Here is a 17194-nt window from a genome sequence, read left to right as displayed (position 1 = left end):
AAGGGGTTATTGACTCGGGGTGGCACTGGCTCCAGTGCCCTCTGTAACTCCTATGCTCTGCTGGTTTTTTTTTTGTGCTTGCTTCATGGAGATCCAGCTTGAATGTAAGACCTTTCCAACTACCTAACTCTTCTTCTAGGGTGGAGGAGGTTGGTGGGGGGTGGCACTTGGGCTACGGAGGGGCTTCTTAACCTGTGAGGAAGAGAAGAGACTGAACCTCTCAGTTTCTCAGTTTTGGGTGCTTGCTTTCTTGGCGGCTGATTAGATCTTGAATTCTTCATTTTCTCTTTGTACCACCCCTGCTCCATTCTTGTGCATGCTGACTGCCTTTTGAATAACAAAGTCTGGACCATCCCCATTCCTCATGGGACCTCAGCAACTCCAGGACCCCAGTGACCCTAACACCCCAACAGAGGGGTTCAGTGGAGTACTAGGAAGCTGCCTCCTTCCCTGGTTGTGTCCCTTTCTTTGTTTGATCCGTTAAAGAGTGTCTAAGTGACAAGAAGTTGTACGTATCCATCTCATGAATCTTACATTTTCCTTCTCTATTTTTTCCATTTGCAGGGCAACCAGGACCCAAGGTGAGGATTTTTGTTGTTTTTTGCTCTTTCATTTGCCTTTATATTTCCTTCTTTAGAAGCAGTGCTATGCTCATTCAGCCTGTGGTCTTTAGACATCAACAGGGATATGTTTCAGAGGGCATCTCGATGCAAGGGCTCCTGGGCAAGGTTTTATGCTTGGGGCTTGGTGGGCTTGCTTGGCTCAATCCTGACAAGTGTTTCATGTTTCAGGGACAGAAAGGAGAACCTGGAGACATCAAGGATGTAAGTACGCACTATACACCCATGCTGCATCTACTGCTCTAACTGGGTCATTTCCTTGAGGTTCCCTCTAACTTGCCATCCTGTGGGTCTCTCTATCACAGATTGTAGGACCCAAAGGACCTCCTGGGCCTCAGGTAAGAAAGGGAGAAACCCCTTCCTCCGTGTCTTCCTTGAGTTACTGAACTGCAGGCCCCTGGTCTTGCTGTCATCTCAATATTTTCTTCATTTTCAGGGGCCTGCAGGTGAACAAGGACCCAGAGGTGATCGTGGTGACAAAGGTGAAAAAGTGAGTAGAGAAACAATGCTGTCTGACCCTTGTGGGCCGCCAAGGTTCTCCAAGCTCCCCCTCCCCAAATGACTGACTACCTACCTCCTCAAGGGCAGCCTGTAGACAGATGGTTCTTGCATAAACACTGCTCCTCATTGGGGCCTTTTTCTCTTTCTGCCAAGGGTGCTCCTGGACCTCGTGGCAGAGATGGAGAGCCTGGGACCCCTGGAAACCCTGGCCCCCCTGGCCCTCCTGGCCCCCCTGGCCCCCCTGGTCTTGGTGGAGTAAGTATCCTCATGTCCCCTTCCTTCAGGCCGTCCCTCCAGAAACGTGGCTTCTAAACTGTTAGCCACACTCACCTGGATGGCCCCCAGGGCTGCCAGCAGTGTGTACACAGCCTGTCCATGGGCTTCTCCCCCAGGCCTATAATTTAGTGGAATCACATAGTAGGCATGAGACTGTGGCGCTAAGGGGTGACTCTTTTCACTCATTGGGTTTCTGCAAAGCAAGTCTTCATGTACCTGGCTTCCTGGCGTCTGTACTTGTGTGGCTGATTCTTGGGGGTGGGGGTGGGGCTTGGGGGAGAGGATGACTGGGCACTTGTAGTTCCCTGGAAGAAGAGTGACCACTGTCCTTGGAAGACATTGAAGCTTCATCTTTGCCAAGTACATTCCAAGCAATTATTTATTCTCATGAAAGAGCCCCACCGAGTGAAGGTGTGTGGCCAAAGTCATTTTTGGAATCAAACCAGTCAACAAATTATATTATTGCCCAGTTTTTGCAGGTTTGCCATTTTGATGTTTGCTATGATTTAAATTTTTAAACTTGAATAGCTCATAGATGCCTACTACATCCCCTGCTAAGATATTTCAAGACTGTTCATTTTAGTCTTTTGCTGGGCGTTAAAGTCTTGGAAAAGAAAAAAAGAAACTTTAAAAGTGATATTTTTCGTTATATTTCTCAATTTATGTTAAATAATGTATTTAATATTTTACAAAAGTTTTTAAAAACTTATAAAATGAAATGCAAGTAATGGATACTCTTCCAAATAACACTTCATCTCCCAGGGAAATGACTATGCCACTGTCATCTAATAACCCATTTCCAAAACTATTGTTCAGGAATCATTAGTAATTCAGATCAATGCTAGGTTAGTCTCCAACAATTTGAATTTATCTAAATAGAGTATTTTCTATCCAGATATAGCTTACCTAGCCAAGTAGGAAAAGCACAGGGCCTCTCAAGCTTTTAATGTTGTTGGGTTTACTTGCAGAACTTTGCTGCTCAGTTGGCTGGAGGATTTGATGAGAAGGCTGGTGGCGCCCAGTTGGGAGTAATGCAGGGACCAATGGTAAGAAAAAAACACCAGTTCTTTGCAGCCAAAATGGCAGGAGGTGGCCCTTAGCAGAGCCAGGGATTCTGACAACCTCACTTTACAGGTAATTGCTTAGAGCAGCTCTTCCCCAACAGTTACGTAACCTCCCATTTAGCTAACCCAAAGCATTTGGGTTTTAACTGCGATGGATGCCAGTTTTAATGATGCGCTGGAGTGACTGAGAAGAATGAGGATGGAGAGGGGCATATAGGTTGATCTGTGAGAAGGCCAGTCGCTATTGCTCTTGGAATGAGAACTGAAGAATGCAGACAGCAGCCACTGTTCTCCAGCATCCACAAGCCTTCCAGCAGGAAATCTCAGCCCTGCAGCTCCCACTTGGCACATGCTAAATGAAACTCAGACTTTAGTAAACATGGCTGCTGTCCAGGGAAAAGCAAGGCCAGCTTCTCTGTCCAAATGGTACCTATAAATAAAAATAGATTGTTGCGAGGGGAGTGGGAAATGAGAGGCAGCAGCCACTGCAGGCCCCCTGCTCACAGAGTAACTCCTTGTCCTTTGTCTGGGCTGTTGGCTGGGAGGAGGTGGCACCCTGGAGCCTGTGGGTGAAGCATTTCCAGTAAAGCTCCTCATTTTCTGTTCCAATGCAGGGCCCCATGGGACCTCGGGGACCTCCAGGCCCTGCTGGTGCTCCTGTAAGTACTGGGCCTTTCCTTTTGGAAGGTGGAGACACAGATGCTTTCAAGCTCTCTGATGTCAGTTTGGGGGGGCCCAACCTGGTGTCCTCACTTTACTTTCTAGGGACCTCAAGGATTTCAAGGCAACCCTGGTGAACCTGGGGAACCCGGCGTTGCTGTGAGTACCTCCGTGGGCCCTGCCCTCCTTGCGGGGGAGCTTCCAATGATGTACCACTCCGACCCCGATCCTGTCGCCTCCCGGGCTCTGCCCAGCACTTTCCACGGTGGAGGGCTCAAAGGAAACTCAGGTGTCCCCTGTTAGCTCTGGGGGAACAGAGAGCCAGATGTGGCAAGAACCTCGCAGGACTCTGTCATCTCAGTCCTTTTTCTGGGTCACCCCTGGCCCTTGCTGTCCACTGCCTCCCACTATGATATGCTCTGTGCCTCTGCTCTCTCTCAGCACAAAGTGGGTTCTTCCATCTTTTTTTTTTTTTTAAATTGGAGTATAGTTGAATATTTTGGCCAAGCCGCGCGGCACGCCCGCATGCGGGATCTTAGTTCCCCGACCAGGGAGCGAAGCCGCAACCCCTTCATTGGAAGCATGGAGTCTGAACCACTGGACAGCCAGGGAAGTCCCAGGGTTCTTCCATCATTTTTTCCTTATAGAGGAACTAGCTTCCAAAAGCTACAATCCCCAAATTTTGTCCACTGATTAGGTGTCTTACCCCCCCCAACCACCTCTTAAACTCTCTTATTTCATTCGTAGGGTCCCATGGGTCCCCGCGGTCCTTCTGGCCCCCCTGGAAAACCTGGTGATGATGTGAGTACCTCTGAGGAGTCAAACAATTGGCCGCCTCCCTTGAAAGGGCCCAGAGAGGGGGTGCTGGGCAGTGATACAGAGGCACCCTTGGCTTGACCCAAGGGGGAGGCAACCTGAGGGGCAGAGCTGGTCTGTCAGAGGCTCGGACTCCGCCTAATGTCCATATTTCCACTGGCAACTTAGCTTGCAATTGCCTTGGGGACTGCTTTGGACCCACTGGGAAGGGAAATAATTAAAACATCATTAACTCCTGGAAGGGAAATTGAGAAGGAGAGAAGGGAGAGGGAAAACACAAGGGGAAAGATATAGAGAAGGAAAAACAAAGAAAGAGACACTCAACAGCCCAACATTATCTTAATTGTAAATGAGTTAGGAAAAGCTCAGCCTGAGTCAGGATGTCTGCAAGGGATGGAAACAAAGGGAAGAGACAAGAGTTGGCACTTGTGAATCCCATTAGGCAGTGAAAGGCTCGGAGGTTAGGGGGCCCTAGGCCAGTCAGCAGCGCCTATGAGAGGAGACAGGGAGCCCACCAGGGGAGGCTGGAGGCAGTGGGGTTGGGGGTGGAGGAGCTTGCCCAGGGCACAGGCAGCTGTGTGAGAGAAGACCCAGGGAAGGCATTCGGGGAAGGCTGGGACCTGAAGGAGGGGGGTTGGAGATGAGGAAGCAGGTGGGCAAAGGCATGGCGGGCTGGGAGGAGAGATGGTGTTCTGGAGTGTGCCAGCCGTGTTAACGTGTCTTCTGAGGAAGCTGAGGTTCATCTCTCTCCCTTCAGGGTGAAGCTGGAAAGGCTGGAAAACCTGGCGAGAGAGGCCTTCCTGGTCCTCAGGTAAGGCCCCACCTTCCCCAGCCTCCAACATCATTCCCAGAGTCTCCCTCCTTGCAGCCAAGGCGGTGGCCTTCCACCCAGCTCATCCAGTTCCGTGAGCTCACTCCTAAAATTCCAGCAGGCTCCCCGTACATCACACCTTCATGCTGATGACCACGTCTCTGATCCTAGCATGGGCCCCGGGAGGCTGGCAGTTGTTCGTACCCACTTTGCATAAGATGGGGTGAGGCGCAGTGAGGGGGATTCTGGGATTGGCTGAAAGGTGGTCCCAGTGCTGGGCTTCCACGGCTCCCTGGCTCTGAGGGCTCTGTAGCAGCCCAGGGCAGTCTTGACCCGGTTCTGCTTGGTGCCCTGAGAACCTCTTCTTTGGATTGCAGGGTGCTCGCGGCTTCCCAGGAACCCCGGGCCTTCCTGGTGTCAAAGGTCACAGAGTAAGTATCATGGGGGAGGGTGTTGGAAGGAAGGGATTGACCAAGGGAGAAAAAAAGCTTTTGAGGACATGAATCTCCCTATTTGGCTTCCCCAGAAGTGCGATTGAATGTCTCCTCTTGTCCCGTAGGGTTACCCAGGTCTAGACGGTGCTAAGGGAGAAGCGGGTGCTCCAGGTGTGAAGGTAAGGACCAAGAAGCACACGAGGATGGGGGACGGACAATGAGGAGGTGCTACTGAGCTCAGTGGAGTTAGGACATCTGAACAGCTTGGATTAGGACAACCAGTACCTACATCCTAATGTACAGACGGCAGTTCTGGAGAGCTCTGGGAATTGCCCCTCACAGAACTAAACTTTGGGGGTGTCAGCGCTAGCTGAGATGACCAGAGCTTTCGGCTTCTTCCATGGGAGTTGTCTGGGGGCTAGCACTGGGCTCCCAGTCACTGACCCTCTGTCTCTTTTTTTCCAGGGTGAGAGTGGTTCCCCAGGAGAGAACGGTTCTCCAGGCCCAATGGTGAGTATCAGCATTGCCCCCGGAAGGGCCTCTCCAGACACGCTTCAGATACCTTCTAAAGTCCGGCAGGTGGCTTCACCCTAAGTGCCATGGCTCCCTTTATGCAAAGTAGATACTCAGTTTTGTAGATTGATCGGATTATGAGCAAAAGGCAAAATGTATCAAGTAGATGATTTGGTCAAGGTTTCACCAACATTTCCTTGAAATAGCCCTGTTAGCACACTTGAGGTGTGCTTCAATTTTTTACAAATTTCGTTTATTTTCATCATTTTGGGGAGCTCGTCCATTGCGAGAAGCAAGATGTGCCTCAAACAGGGCTCCCGGTAGGTAACAACAGGTGCACCTGTGTGCTCTGCCATGGCAGGAGAACCTCTGGGGTGACGGGAGCTTCCTGAATCAGGAAGGTGAGGTCAGGGGCAGCCACACCTCTGCCTCCTGGGCACTGCACGCTCCCTCCCCTCAGGTACCCAGGAAGGGCCTGCAGGTTAAGTGATGGTGCAAGCGTGTCCTTGAGTCAACTCATGCTTGTGCTGTCCTGGTGTGTGTTCCAGGGTCCCCGTGGCCTGCCTGGTGAGAGAGGACGGACTGGCCCTGCTGGCGCTGCGGTGAGTAATTGACAAGACCAAGAGCCACCATCTGTCCAGCACTTTCAAGTTTACGAGGCACTTGCATTTAGGGTTATTCTGCCTGGCCCTCAAAACAACCCTGCGAGGTGTAGAGAGTATCATCCTCCCGTGAGGATTCACTCTAGTGTGCCCGTCAAAAATTCCCGGGCTGGGTCTGCACTCAGAGGACTGGGAGTGCGCCAGGGGAGGGCTGGCTGGTAAGGGCAGGAGTATCCTTAACCAGCCTCGATTATTCAGGTAATCCCCTCAACAGCCCCACCCGCTCCCTGTCAATCCCGTTCGAATTTATGGGCAGACTTTAATTGGCTAGAGTACTGTGCTCCTTTTTGTTCTTTCTGGTTGCTCAGATGCTGCCCTAGAAAAGTATTAACAGTCCAGGGTCAGCTCACGTACTTGACATTGGTGCACTGCTGGTGACACTATGGTATACCAGTGGCCACCACTTCACGGGCACTCCCTCTGTTTAATACCTGAGATGCTTAGTCTCATCCAATCTTCCCTCATATCCTGTGAGGTAGATTCTATTGTCCTCCCCATTTTAGAGGAGAAGAAACCGAGGCACCGAACAGTTAAATAGCTTAAGACAAACTATGCTTTGCAGCCTCAGACTCTGGTGGTCTCTTGTTAATGGGGGAAGTTAAGAGCACGGGAGTTTGCCATGGTGGAGGGTGCAGGTGTTTAGCTCTGATCCCTTAGCAATCGAGAGCCCTTGTGGGCGCCTGGTCAGGCGAGTGATGCGATGGAAGCTGTGTTTAAGAAAGATATGCTCTCTTGTTGATTTCACACCCAGCCACCCAAGCTCTGAGGCCCCTCCTCATGGGTCCTTGCAGGACCGGCCAAAGTAAATCAGCTTCACTCGGTTTTACTGCTTTCCAGATAATGTATCTGTTTTGGCAGAACTTTCCCTCAAAAGCAGGTCAGTGAAATACCAAGCAGCCTCGACCCCCATTTGTCAGCCACAGCTGTTGAAGTGGCTTGTCCCTGGGTCGCTTTGTGTGAGGGGATTAGAGAGCTCTGGACCTGCCGAGAAACACTGCCATTTCGGCAGGTTGTCAAGACCTGGCTTGTGGGGAACACGGTGGCCACACTCCGTGAGGGGCACAGATGAGCTGCATCCCCGTTTTCCCTCCTTCCCGGGCACAGTAGACCCCGCTTCTCGCTCCTCGCAGATTCCTGTCCCCGTGGTAGTCAGGCTGGCAGGGTGTGCACAGGATTGGGCATAGAAGATTGATAACGTCACGTAGTTCCAAGCGCAGGCCAGGGTTCAAGGCCTGGCCAGGGACTGGGCTGGGTTGGCCTCTGCCTGCCGTGGTCACGTGTCCCCCACCTTGGGCCAGATGGTGCCCAATCCCCAGCCTTGCTGCAGGAGGAACCCTGGATGCCCGCCCAGCTCTGGCCTCTCGGGCAGCACTGCAGCTCCCCCTCACTCACGGTCAGCCCAGGCCTCTCCTCTGGCTGACCCCTGGAGGGTGGGTGCTTCTCGAAGCAGCCAGGCTAGTCCAGAAGGGGCTCTGGCCAGTGCTGAGGCTTCATGTTCCCTGTGACATTTTCTTCTGTTAAGTCTTCTCTTGCTTGCCTGTTTAATGCTAGTGGGGAGAGTCTCAGGAGAAATGAACCATAGCCAGGAGGAAGATTTGAGTCTTCTTTAAAACAGGAGCTCCCCCTAAAGCATCCTTCTTCAGCTTCCGAGGAGAGGCCGAGGCAAGCAGACGGGGCTCAGCCGGGGTCCTCCAAGGACCAGGTGCCGGGCCCAGCTCCACCTAGCCTCACGGTCCCCTGGGCCTTGAGGGGCCTTGAGAGAGGCACTAGGGGTGCTCACCACAAACCCAGGAGAAAACCCTCAAAAGGGCAAGGCCTGTAGAGGAAATGCCGGCAGCCTTGCCTTTCTGTGAAGGAAGTCTTGGGGCAGATGTGGTCCTCGGGCTGTGCCCGGTGCCCTGTCCCCATCACAGAGCTTCTTCCTGGGCTGCTGGCAGATGTCCTGCAGCTTCTCTGTTTTCCATAGAAGCAGGTGGTTTTATGGGTCGGAGGATGGCGGGGCGCAGATCCTGAAGTTAACCAAGCCTTAACCAGGGAGGTTACCCCGGTCCTGGGAGTGCTTCCTGCTGTGACAGGCAGGAAGCACTCGGTCGGGGTCGATGCTTGGCTCTTTCGTTCTCCTTTGGCCGGGTTCACCGAATCTTTACATGATCGCTCGGCCTTGAAGTTAGGGATACTTGGGGTCTAAACGGAAGTTTAAGAAATGATGAAATAGCTGGAAAATTACCCAGGCTTTGTTAAGCTGAGAACAAGCCCACTGCCCTCCCGGCTCTCCCAGCCGCCTTGGAGGACCTGCCAGCCTCCTGCTCCACGCTGGGGTACCATGGGGGTGGCCTGGACGTGTGCGCGCCGCTGACGGTGGCTGCTTCCTTCTCGCTCGCAGGGCGCTCGGGGCAACGATGGCCAACCCGGTCCCGCAGGGCCTCCGGTAAGTTTGCTTCAGCCCCGGCAGGTCTACCTGCGTCCCGGTCAGCAGCCCAATGAAGCTGCAGTGTTTACTCAGTACCCAGGCCATGCTCTGGCTTCTACTGGAAAGGAGGAGAAATAATTTTTCATGACTGCAAGAGCATGTTGAACAAGCTTTGAAGCAGCAGGGCATTTTTCTCAGCCACCCTTTCGGTAGTTTCCTTGAGGAGGGATAGAGAGGGAGGTGAAAGAATCACCTGCTTCTCACCATGTATTTAGTCAGAAACCTGCTTTGCCTTGTGAAGCCAGGCTTGGGGACACCGGCAGTGGGGACACTTTTCACCCAGGGACTTTCGGCCACAATGGATGTAGGGCAATATCGGTACAAAGGTGGGACGGCATGTGAGGCGTGGGAGGTGGGGGGCGGGGCGGGTCTCACTCTGCAGGCTGGAGAGAGTCTGTCCCGAATCAGCATTCACCTCTCCATCCACTTGCTTCCTCCAGGGTCCCGTGGGTCCTGCTGGCGGTCCTGGCTTCCCCGGTGCTCCTGGTGCCAAGGTGCGTGTCCCGCCCGTTGTGTCAGGAACCCCGCTTTCCCCTTAGCCCTTGCTGACTGCCCCCTGGGTGAACCCCCTTCCCTGCCCCCTTCCCTTCGGAGGCGTGTCCCCCACCCCCTCCCCCCCTCCGCTCTCCACGGAAACGAGGAAAAAGCCAGGCACTGGGCAGAGTCACCAGCTGGAAGGGAAAGTAAGATGGAATGATAAAAAGCTGGAGATACAGTTACAGCATCAGAGTGGGGCAAGGCAGAAAAAGGTGGGGAGACACCTGAGACCTGCGAGGGAGCAGAAGACCAGGAACCAAAGGGAAGAAGGCAAAGCTCAGCCGACTTAGACCCGGAAGAGAGTTGGAGGGAAATGGGCTCAGAGATGGCTCCACGCTTCCCTGTCGCCGCTGCTTCATTTGGGGGCCTTGGCTCTCCCAAGCCGTGTTAATAGACTTCTTCCAACGATTAACAGAGGCCAGTGGGAGGCCAGCCAGTTCAGGGAAAGGCCCCTGCGGCCCAGGAGGGATTCCAGTGCGCGTGTGTCCCTGGGAATTCTCTCCTGGTGCCCGCCAGGAGATGAATAAGGAGCCTCCGTGCGGTCACTGGCATCAGGTTGCTTTTTCCCTCTTGGGGGTTTCCATGGCAACCAGACAGTGTCTGAGGCCCCAGGAGCCGGGTGAAGGAGACCCATTGTGAAGAGGGACAGCGGAAGGTGAGGGGGCCTGACCTTTAGAAAATAATAATTACAGAAGTAAAGCAAGAATGTTCTGAGAAGAAACCTGAGGAGGCTCTGCCCTCCCTCCAGGTCATCCGTCCTCCCCAGGGACTCCGCTGTCCAGAGAGCCTAGATCGCAGCCAGTTGTAACTTTCAGGAAAAAATGAAAGTAAAAGCAGAGGCCATTTTGGGAAAAGTAGTGTTGGGGTGCTGGACCCAGCTTGCTTTGGCCCTGGTTTTCTGGCTCCCTTCAAACAGGCTTGGCCTGGAGCCTGGGTCACACATCAGCCAGATACAAGCCAAGTGGTGCCCCGAGCTGAGCTGTTTGAGAGCCTCGATAAAAGAGAAATAGGTAGGGAAGGGGAGGTAGAGGTGCCGGCCCATCTCAGCCATCTGTCCCTCATCCCCACGACACTGGGCCGGCAGGGTCCCCCAGCTTGGGCTTTTCTGAGCCGTGCCGACGGGAAGAGCACGATGCCCAGGCTGTGGCATGAAACTGTGTGCTTGCTCCTGGTCGTCACCGGACAGGGGGCAGGGGGAGAGTAGAGTGGGTGGCGTAGGAAGTCATCAGGGCAGCGAGCTCAGCCAGGCAGCCCATGTGGGAACCCAGGGGCTCAGGAGCAGGACTCAGCTTTTTGGTGCGTGTGTGCAGCTTGCCCTGAACTGTTGCTGGCCCACGAGGTCTCTGTCCCCCTGACTTGCCCTCACTCCATCCCTCCCCATCTCTTCCCAGGGTGAAGCTGGCCCCACCGGAGCTCGAGGTCCTGAAGGGGCCCAAGGTCCTCGCGGTGAACCTGGTACTCCTGGGTCCCCCGGGCCGGCTGGTGCCTCTGTAAGTGTAGCTTCTCTTTTGCCTGAAGGGTCTGGGGACTGAGGCCTTGGCACACTTGACTCTGTGCTTAGCTATGAGGGAAATGGCATCTCAATCATGAAACCTTCATTCTGGCTGAATGCCTGCCACCCCCCCACCCCCCGCCCATCTCTAGAGACATGTCTCCCTCCATTGCCCGTCCTCCCCCTGAAACGTCCAGCAGGGCCATGCCTGGAATGGACAGCTGCTGCTGCAGCCCCCGGACCTGGGGCCTGGAGGGCTAGGAGATGGCTGGGGTTTATTCTTCACTGCTTATTTTATAATGACAGTCTCCTTTTTCAGGGTAACCCTGGATCTGATGGAATTCCTGGAGCTAAAGGATCTGCTGTGAGTGCCGCCCTTGGACTTGGCACCTCCCGGTGGGGTCAGTCCCTCCTTGCCCCACTCCTGATGCCTCTCTCTCTGCTCATGCTGATAGGGTGCCCCTGGCATTGCTGGTGCGCCCGGCTTCCCCGGGCCCCGTGGTCCACCCGGCCCTCAAGGTGCAACTGGTCCTCTGGGCCCGAAAGGTCAAACGGTAAGATCCAGGATGAACCCCAAGCGCCCCAGAGTCAAACCCACCATCCCTCCTTCCTGCGCTCGCACCAGGTCCTTTGGTGGGGCGCCTTGAAGGGTTTCGCGGGGTAGGGACAGGGCCGTGGAGAGAACCGAGTGTGAGAACCTGCCTTTCTCCTTTGTTAAGGGTGAGCCTGGTATTGCTGGCTTCAAAGGCGAACAAGGCCCCAAGGGAGAACCGGTGAGTATCTGGCCATCACCCCTGGCCCACTACCCACCTCTGCAGGAGCTCTGTCCCCTAATCCGGGTCGTCTCAGGCCCTGTGACAAGGTTGAGAAGCTGTTGCAGCTTCAGCTCCCATCGTTGGCCTGACCAGCTTGACCAGTTTGAACTTTATACCCTCTCTCTTCCCCCTGGGGCACTTCTGCTCTCCCCCAGCTGATCCTCTGTGGCCTCACTTCCCAGGCTCCCCCGGCCCTGAAACTATAGTCACGGCCACTTCCTCCACACACCAGGCCGCTGTTCGCCCCAGGGCCTGGCGAAGACTCACCCTGTTTCTCTTTTGCGCTGGTTCTCAGGGCCCTTCTGGTCCCCAAGGAGCCCCCGGTCCTGCTGGTGAAGAAGGCAAAAGAGGGGCCCGTGGAGAGCCTGGTGGTGTTGGGCCCGCTGGTCCCCCTGGAGAGAGAGTAAGTGGGCCAGGGGTCCCCACGCTCACTGGGGTGTGACCTGGAGATGCAAGTCCGGTCCCTGTGGCTCTGGGTCTTTGCCGAGTCTGTGGCCTCCTAGACGTCCTACTTCTCTTTTCTCCACCCACCACCATGGGGATAGGGAACCTTCTCCTTCTTTGTGCCTCTCCCCACCCCCCATCCCCGCCTCCCGGGATGGCATGAAATAGTTGGAGCTCCTTCCCAGAAAGGTGGGGACAGGCCCAAGAAGTTAATCTCTCAGAATCTTGCAGGCCGTAGCTACTGCGCCACAGAAATTATGGTTGGCGGGCTCATGGGATGGACCCCCTGGGGTCTGGCGAGGCTCTCTGCAGCCACGGTTGGGTCAGGGGCCGCTGTAACTCACAGCCTCTCCTCTCCACTTCTTCCTAGGGCGCTCCTGGCAACCGTGGGTTCCCAGGTCAGGATGGTCTGGCAGGTCCCAAGGTGAGTTGGGCCACAGGGGCTGGGGTCCCCACATCACTGGTCAAATGGCTTTCTGCTGACCCCCTGCCTCCTCTTGTGTAGGGAGCCCCTGGAGAGCGAGGGCCCAATGGCCTTGCTGGTCCCAAGGGAGCCAATGGTGACCCTGGCCGTCCTGGAGAACCTGGCCTCCCTGGAGCCCGGGTAAGTAGCAGAGCTGCTTTTGTCCTGGGCTTCTGACTTTGAGTGGACTCCTCATGCCCTGCCCTACCTGGTCCCTCCACCCCTGTGCTGCCAGGTTTGGGAGGTCCTGGGGCTGCCCTGACACCCATCCTCTTCTTTCTCCTAAACAAAGGGTCTCACTGGTCGCCCTGGTGATGCTGGTCCTCAAGGCAAAGTTGGTCCTTCTGTAAGTCCATCATCTGGGGTCGTTGGGAGGGGTTGGGGAAATCCTCGGGGAGGCAGATGGAAAAAGAGACAGGAGTTGGATAGGGGCAGCCTGTGAATTTTGAGAATTGGGGTGGGGGACAGATGGTAGGTACTAGGGCCAGGTGTGGCCTGTGCAGTGGCTGTGAGTTCTGAAAATGCCACCCCTTTGTGCATTTGGGCCTTCTGTTGGAGGAAGACAAAGCATGATGTGCACTTTCAGGGACAAAACTTATAAGCGAAGGAGTGCCTTGCAGCTGATGGGGCCTGTGTGTGATGTGGGCTGTTGTTTGCGAACTTGGTCAATCCCACGTGCTGTCTGTCTGGCCAGTGCCCAGCCCCGAGCCTGCTACGTAGTAGGCACTTAGTAGATACTGGATGGACAAATGTGGTCGAGCGTCCATGTTCTGAGAATGGTGTCCTCTCTTTCAGGGAGCCCCTGGTGAAGATGGTCGCCCTGGACCTCCAGGTTCGCAGGGGACTCGTGGGCAGCCTGGTGTCATGGGTTTCCCTGGCCCCAAAGGCGCCAATGTAAGTAATCACCTGCCCTTCCATTTCCTTCCATATGGTGCCACTACCTCCCTGCCCCTGGGGAAAGGGCTGGCCCTGAATAGAGTTACCCCAAGGGCCATGAGGAGCAGGACCCATGGTACCCTGGGCAGCTTGGACCTCCACGCCCCGTAGGAGTGCGTGTGATCGGGGGAAACCCAGGGCTCTTTAGAGCCCTTGGGACATCTCAGCCATGACGTTGATCCATGGGGCAGCGCTATCAGTTCACACCTCTGAGCATAAGAGAGGGGCTGACGCTTGGCTTTGGCCTTTGCTGTCCACGAGGCAGTGACCCCAAGCCCCAATCTCCCAAGCTGGCTGTACCCCCACTCCCACCAGAGCCCTCCACCTTATGGCCCTGCACTCTTTCTTCCAGGGTGAGCCTGGCAAAGCTGGTGAGAAAGGACTGCCTGGTGCTCCCGGTCTGAGAGTAAGTACCCTCCCCACTGCCCATGCCTTAGCGTTTGCTGGACCCCTGCAAGGAGAGAGCATCCCTCTGGCATGCTTCTGGGACCCCTAGTTAGCAGTGTGGATTCCTGTGGCTGAACCCATGCTGCTCTGGGCGCTGCTCTGGGAGTCGCACGGGGAGACATCTGGTTGCTGACAGCAGCCCAGAGAGATGGAGGAGGCTCCCATGCTGAGAAGGACTGAGGGAAAGAAGGGGGCCGGGAAGGACAGGAAGGGAAGGTGTGGAAATGGAGTTCAGGCGGGGGGATCATCTAGAAACTCTGGGCCACATAGTACACCTGCCTGGTCCTGGGGTCTGTAGAACTGAAGAAGAGTGTATCACTACATCATCCCTTTCTCTCCCCTCTAGGGTCTCCCTGGCAAAGATGGTGAGACAGGAGCTGCAGGGCCCCCTGGACCTGCTGTAAGTACCTGCCCAGCCTCTCCAGGTGGCCCGTGGGCAGGAGCTTTGCGGGTAGAGGTGGGGAGTCATGGAGCTGACGGCTGTGGATCTGGGCTGACCCAGGACACCTGACCCAGCCTGAGCTGAGGCAAGGCATCCCAGGAGGCAGTCTGGACCCCATCGGGGTGGTCAGAGGTGCGGGTCACTGGCGGGAGAACAGCGAGGCATGCACACCTTGCTTGGGCAGTGAGGCAAGGTGTTGCCTGCCCTCCTGCGGGCCGGCTCCAGGCCCCTCTAGGCCCAGATGAGGCTCCCAGATTCTCTGGAGGCTGGCTCAGCTCGCCTCTGTCTTCCTCTGCAGGGACCTGCCGGTGAACGAGGCGAGCAGGGCGCTCCTGGGCCATCTGGGTTCCAGGTAGGTGGCTGGATCAGTCCTGTTCAGTCTCCGTCCACATGCAGGGCTCTGGGGCAGCAGCAGTGCCCCCTTGAGGGGGAGCAGGGGATGAGTCTTCCCTGAACCCCCTCACCTACATCTGCTCTCGCACTGTGCTGGCCTCCCTGCAGGGCGTGGCAGCCAACGCACTCCTTTCCTAACTAAGTCACTTTGGCTTCTAGGGACTTCCTGGCCCGCCCGGTCCCCCAGGTGAAGGTGGAAAACCAGGTGACCAGGTGAGTTTAGGGCTCTTTGAACCTGTAGCCTGTTTAGGTGGGAAGATCTATTCTCATGCCCAGGAGGCAAGGGCAGGAGGGGGCACGAGGAGCCCCCATGAGGCCAGGGAATGTCCAGGACCTGCCTGCCCAGCTCTCTACAGAGGACAGTCTGAGCTCAGCCCCCAGCGGGAGGGCAGCTCAGCCAAGGATCTGGGACAGAAAAGCCTCTGCTCTCTCACACATCCTTCTTTGTTCTTCAGGGCGTTCCTGGTGAAGCTGGAGCTCCCGGCCTCGTGGGTCCCAGGGTGAGTGTCCCGTCCGCTGTTTCTGCGCGGCCTCCTTGGGCCCCTGCTCTCTCCCGTGTGGTTCTGCCCGTGCATATCCCAGCACAGCTGTCCTGGGTCTCCTCTCTCTTTGGGCCTCCGCCCCATCTCTCTTGCCTGACTGCTCCTTGGTGTCTCTGCCACAGGGTGAACGAGGTTTCCCAGGGGAACGTGGCTCTCCCGGGTCCCAGGGCCTCCAGGGGCCCCGCGGCCTCCCTGGCACTCCTGGCACTGATGGTCCCAAAGTGAGTGAGGCGGGTCCTGCTGGCCGGGGTCCTCTGGGCTGGAAGGGGAGGGGGCTCAGGGGGGATGAAGATGGAAGGAGGGAGGGATGGAGGATGAGACAGAAAGGGGTCTGAGCAGAGGAGGGAGGGAAGGAAAGGGGGCTTGGGGCCTGGGGCGCCCAGTGGAAGTGCTGCCCTCCACAGATTCCTCTCCCACCGCAGGGTGCAGCTGGCCCAGCTGGCCCCCCTGGGGCTCAGGGCCCTCCAGGTCTGCAGGGGATGCCCGGTGAGAGAGGAGCAGCTGGCATCGCTGGGCCCAAGGGAGACAGGGTGAGTGCCAGGCTGAGTGCGCCTCCGCCACGGCTGGGCTTCCCCACACTCCCTCCCGCTCCCCACGGCACCTGGGGGTGAGGGTTCCCCCCTCCTGAGGAACTTGGAGACCCCTCCCAGGCTCTCCGTCTGACCTTGAGTGACATCCTGCCCTGACACTTCCCTCAGTCTCACTTCTGTAACTCCTCGTCACCTACCCTGAGACTGTAGCAAACCCCTCTTGGCCAGGCTCTGAGCTCTGCCTGGAGCCCCTTTCGGGGGGGCACTGAGCCGGCAAAGGGGATCTTGGAGTGCCTCCCTGAGGTGGCCCATTTTTCTCTATACCACAGGGTGACGTTGGTGAGAAAGGCCCCGAGGGAGCCCCCGGGAAGGACGGTGGACGAGTAAGTGGGTGCTGGTTGCAGGCTCCCTGGGGATGGATGCAGGGGACCTCATGCACTCAGGGGACAGAGGGGCGGCGTGTGAGCGTGGCCTCTGCTTCTATCTCAGTTTTGTGGGCTGGGCAACTACAGGGGCTTCCCTGTCAAAAGTGGGGGCCCCAGGGTGAGAGGGAGCTCGGGGGGCCATGGGAGGGTACACCAGGGTCCGCTGGGTGCGGCGTCTCCAGGCTCCCTGTTGGGCTCCGCGTCCCTGGCTGCCTCTCCCTGCCCCTCACTCCGCCTTCTCCCTGCCAGGGTCTGACTGGCCCCATTGGCCCCCCTGGCCCGGCCGGTGCCAACGGTGAGAAGGTGAGTCGTGGATCCCTTTCCTGGCCCTGCCGCGCCTCCCCCATCCAATCTCCTTCTCATCTCCTGCCAAAAACTGCTCTCTCTTCCCCTCGCTTGATACCTGTTGGCCTCCCGCCCTGCAGCGGCTGCAAGGAGTGGAGGGTGGGGGGCTCCTACCCTGCAGCGGCTGCAAGGAGTGGAGGGTGGGGGGCTCCTGCCTTGCAGCGGCTGCAAGGAGTGGAGGGTGGGGGGCTCCTGCCCTGCAGCGGCTGCAAGGAGTGGAGGGTGGGGGGCTCTTCTTAGAGGCAAAGTCACGGCTGTGTGCACCACCGAGGGAAGCAGTTGGATGGGGGTATGGGTGTCTTCAGCAAAGTCCCTGAGTAGGTGCAGGTCTGGCCAAAGCAACAAGGGGAGACCATACCGCGGGTCGGAGGGGAGATCGGAGCCCCCGTCCCCCGTCAGGGCTCTCTCGATGCACTTTGCTCTGGAAAGGCACCCCTCTCACCCCACATCCCTCATCCTTGGCTTTTGTCCCCACCCCCACCCCCCCGCCGGCCCACTTTAGGGAGAAGTTGGACCTCCTGGTCCTTCAGGAACTGCTGGTGCTCGAGGTGCCCCG

The 17194-nt window shown here is 56.5% G+C and overlaps 2 protein-coding genes across 3 annotated transcripts in view; one reads left to right on the top strand and one right to left on the bottom strand.

The window, feature by feature from the left end:
* PFKM (phosphofructokinase, muscle) overlaps window positions 1-17194 on the bottom strand; it is a 478771-nt gene that overhangs the window by 143097 nt on the left and 318480 nt on the right. The window lies entirely within an intron of this gene.
* The window catches only part of COL2A1 (collagen type II alpha 1 chain), a 30876-nt gene that overhangs the window by 5578 nt on the left and 8104 nt on the right, over window positions 1-17194 (top strand). For both annotated transcript variants that reach the window (XM_059080408.2, XM_059080407.2), the window contains 35 exons: window positions 565-581; window positions 792-824; window positions 926-958; window positions 1057-1110; window positions 1275-1376; window positions 2366-2443; window positions 3076-3120; window positions 3227-3280; window positions 3869-3922; window positions 4695-4748; window positions 5126-5179; window positions 5308-5361; window positions 5648-5692; window positions 6244-6297; window positions 8741-8785; window positions 9268-9321; window positions 10756-10854; window positions 11176-11220; window positions 11312-11410; window positions 11576-11629; window positions 11967-12074; window positions 12486-12539; window positions 12621-12719; window positions 12871-12924; window positions 13374-13472; window positions 13867-13920; window positions 14308-14361; window positions 14702-14755; window positions 14956-15009; window positions 15252-15296; window positions 15461-15559; window positions 15761-15868; window positions 16198-16251; window positions 16543-16596; window positions 17141-17194. In XM_059080408.2, coding sequence (XP_058936391.1) covers window positions 565-581; window positions 792-824; window positions 926-958; window positions 1057-1110; window positions 1275-1376; window positions 2366-2443; window positions 3076-3120; window positions 3227-3280; window positions 3869-3922; window positions 4695-4748; window positions 5126-5179; window positions 5308-5361; window positions 5648-5692; window positions 6244-6297; window positions 8741-8785; window positions 9268-9321; window positions 10756-10854; window positions 11176-11220; window positions 11312-11410; window positions 11576-11629; window positions 11967-12074; window positions 12486-12539; window positions 12621-12719; window positions 12871-12924; window positions 13374-13472; window positions 13867-13920; window positions 14308-14361; window positions 14702-14755; window positions 14956-15009; window positions 15252-15296; window positions 15461-15559; window positions 15761-15868; window positions 16198-16251; window positions 16543-16596; window positions 17141-17194 — 2171 coding nt within the window. The remainder of the gene's footprint in view (window positions 1-564; window positions 582-791; window positions 825-925; window positions 959-1056; window positions 1111-1274; window positions 1377-2365; window positions 2444-3075; window positions 3121-3226; window positions 3281-3868; window positions 3923-4694; window positions 4749-5125; window positions 5180-5307; window positions 5362-5647; window positions 5693-6243; window positions 6298-8740; window positions 8786-9267; window positions 9322-10755; window positions 10855-11175; window positions 11221-11311; window positions 11411-11575; window positions 11630-11966; window positions 12075-12485; window positions 12540-12620; window positions 12720-12870; window positions 12925-13373; window positions 13473-13866; window positions 13921-14307; window positions 14362-14701; window positions 14756-14955; window positions 15010-15251; window positions 15297-15460; window positions 15560-15760; window positions 15869-16197; window positions 16252-16542; window positions 16597-17140) is intronic.

Source organism: Kogia breviceps, chromosome 12 (genome assembly GCF_026419965.1).
Source record: "Kogia breviceps isolate mKogBre1 chromosome 12, mKogBre1 haplotype 1, whole genome shotgun sequence".
NCBI classification, from domain to species: domain Eukaryota; kingdom Metazoa; phylum Chordata; class Mammalia; order Artiodactyla; family Physeteridae; genus Kogia; species Kogia breviceps.
Note: the sequence above shows the minus strand (reverse complement) of the source record. Positions and strands in the feature narration are given on the sequence as shown.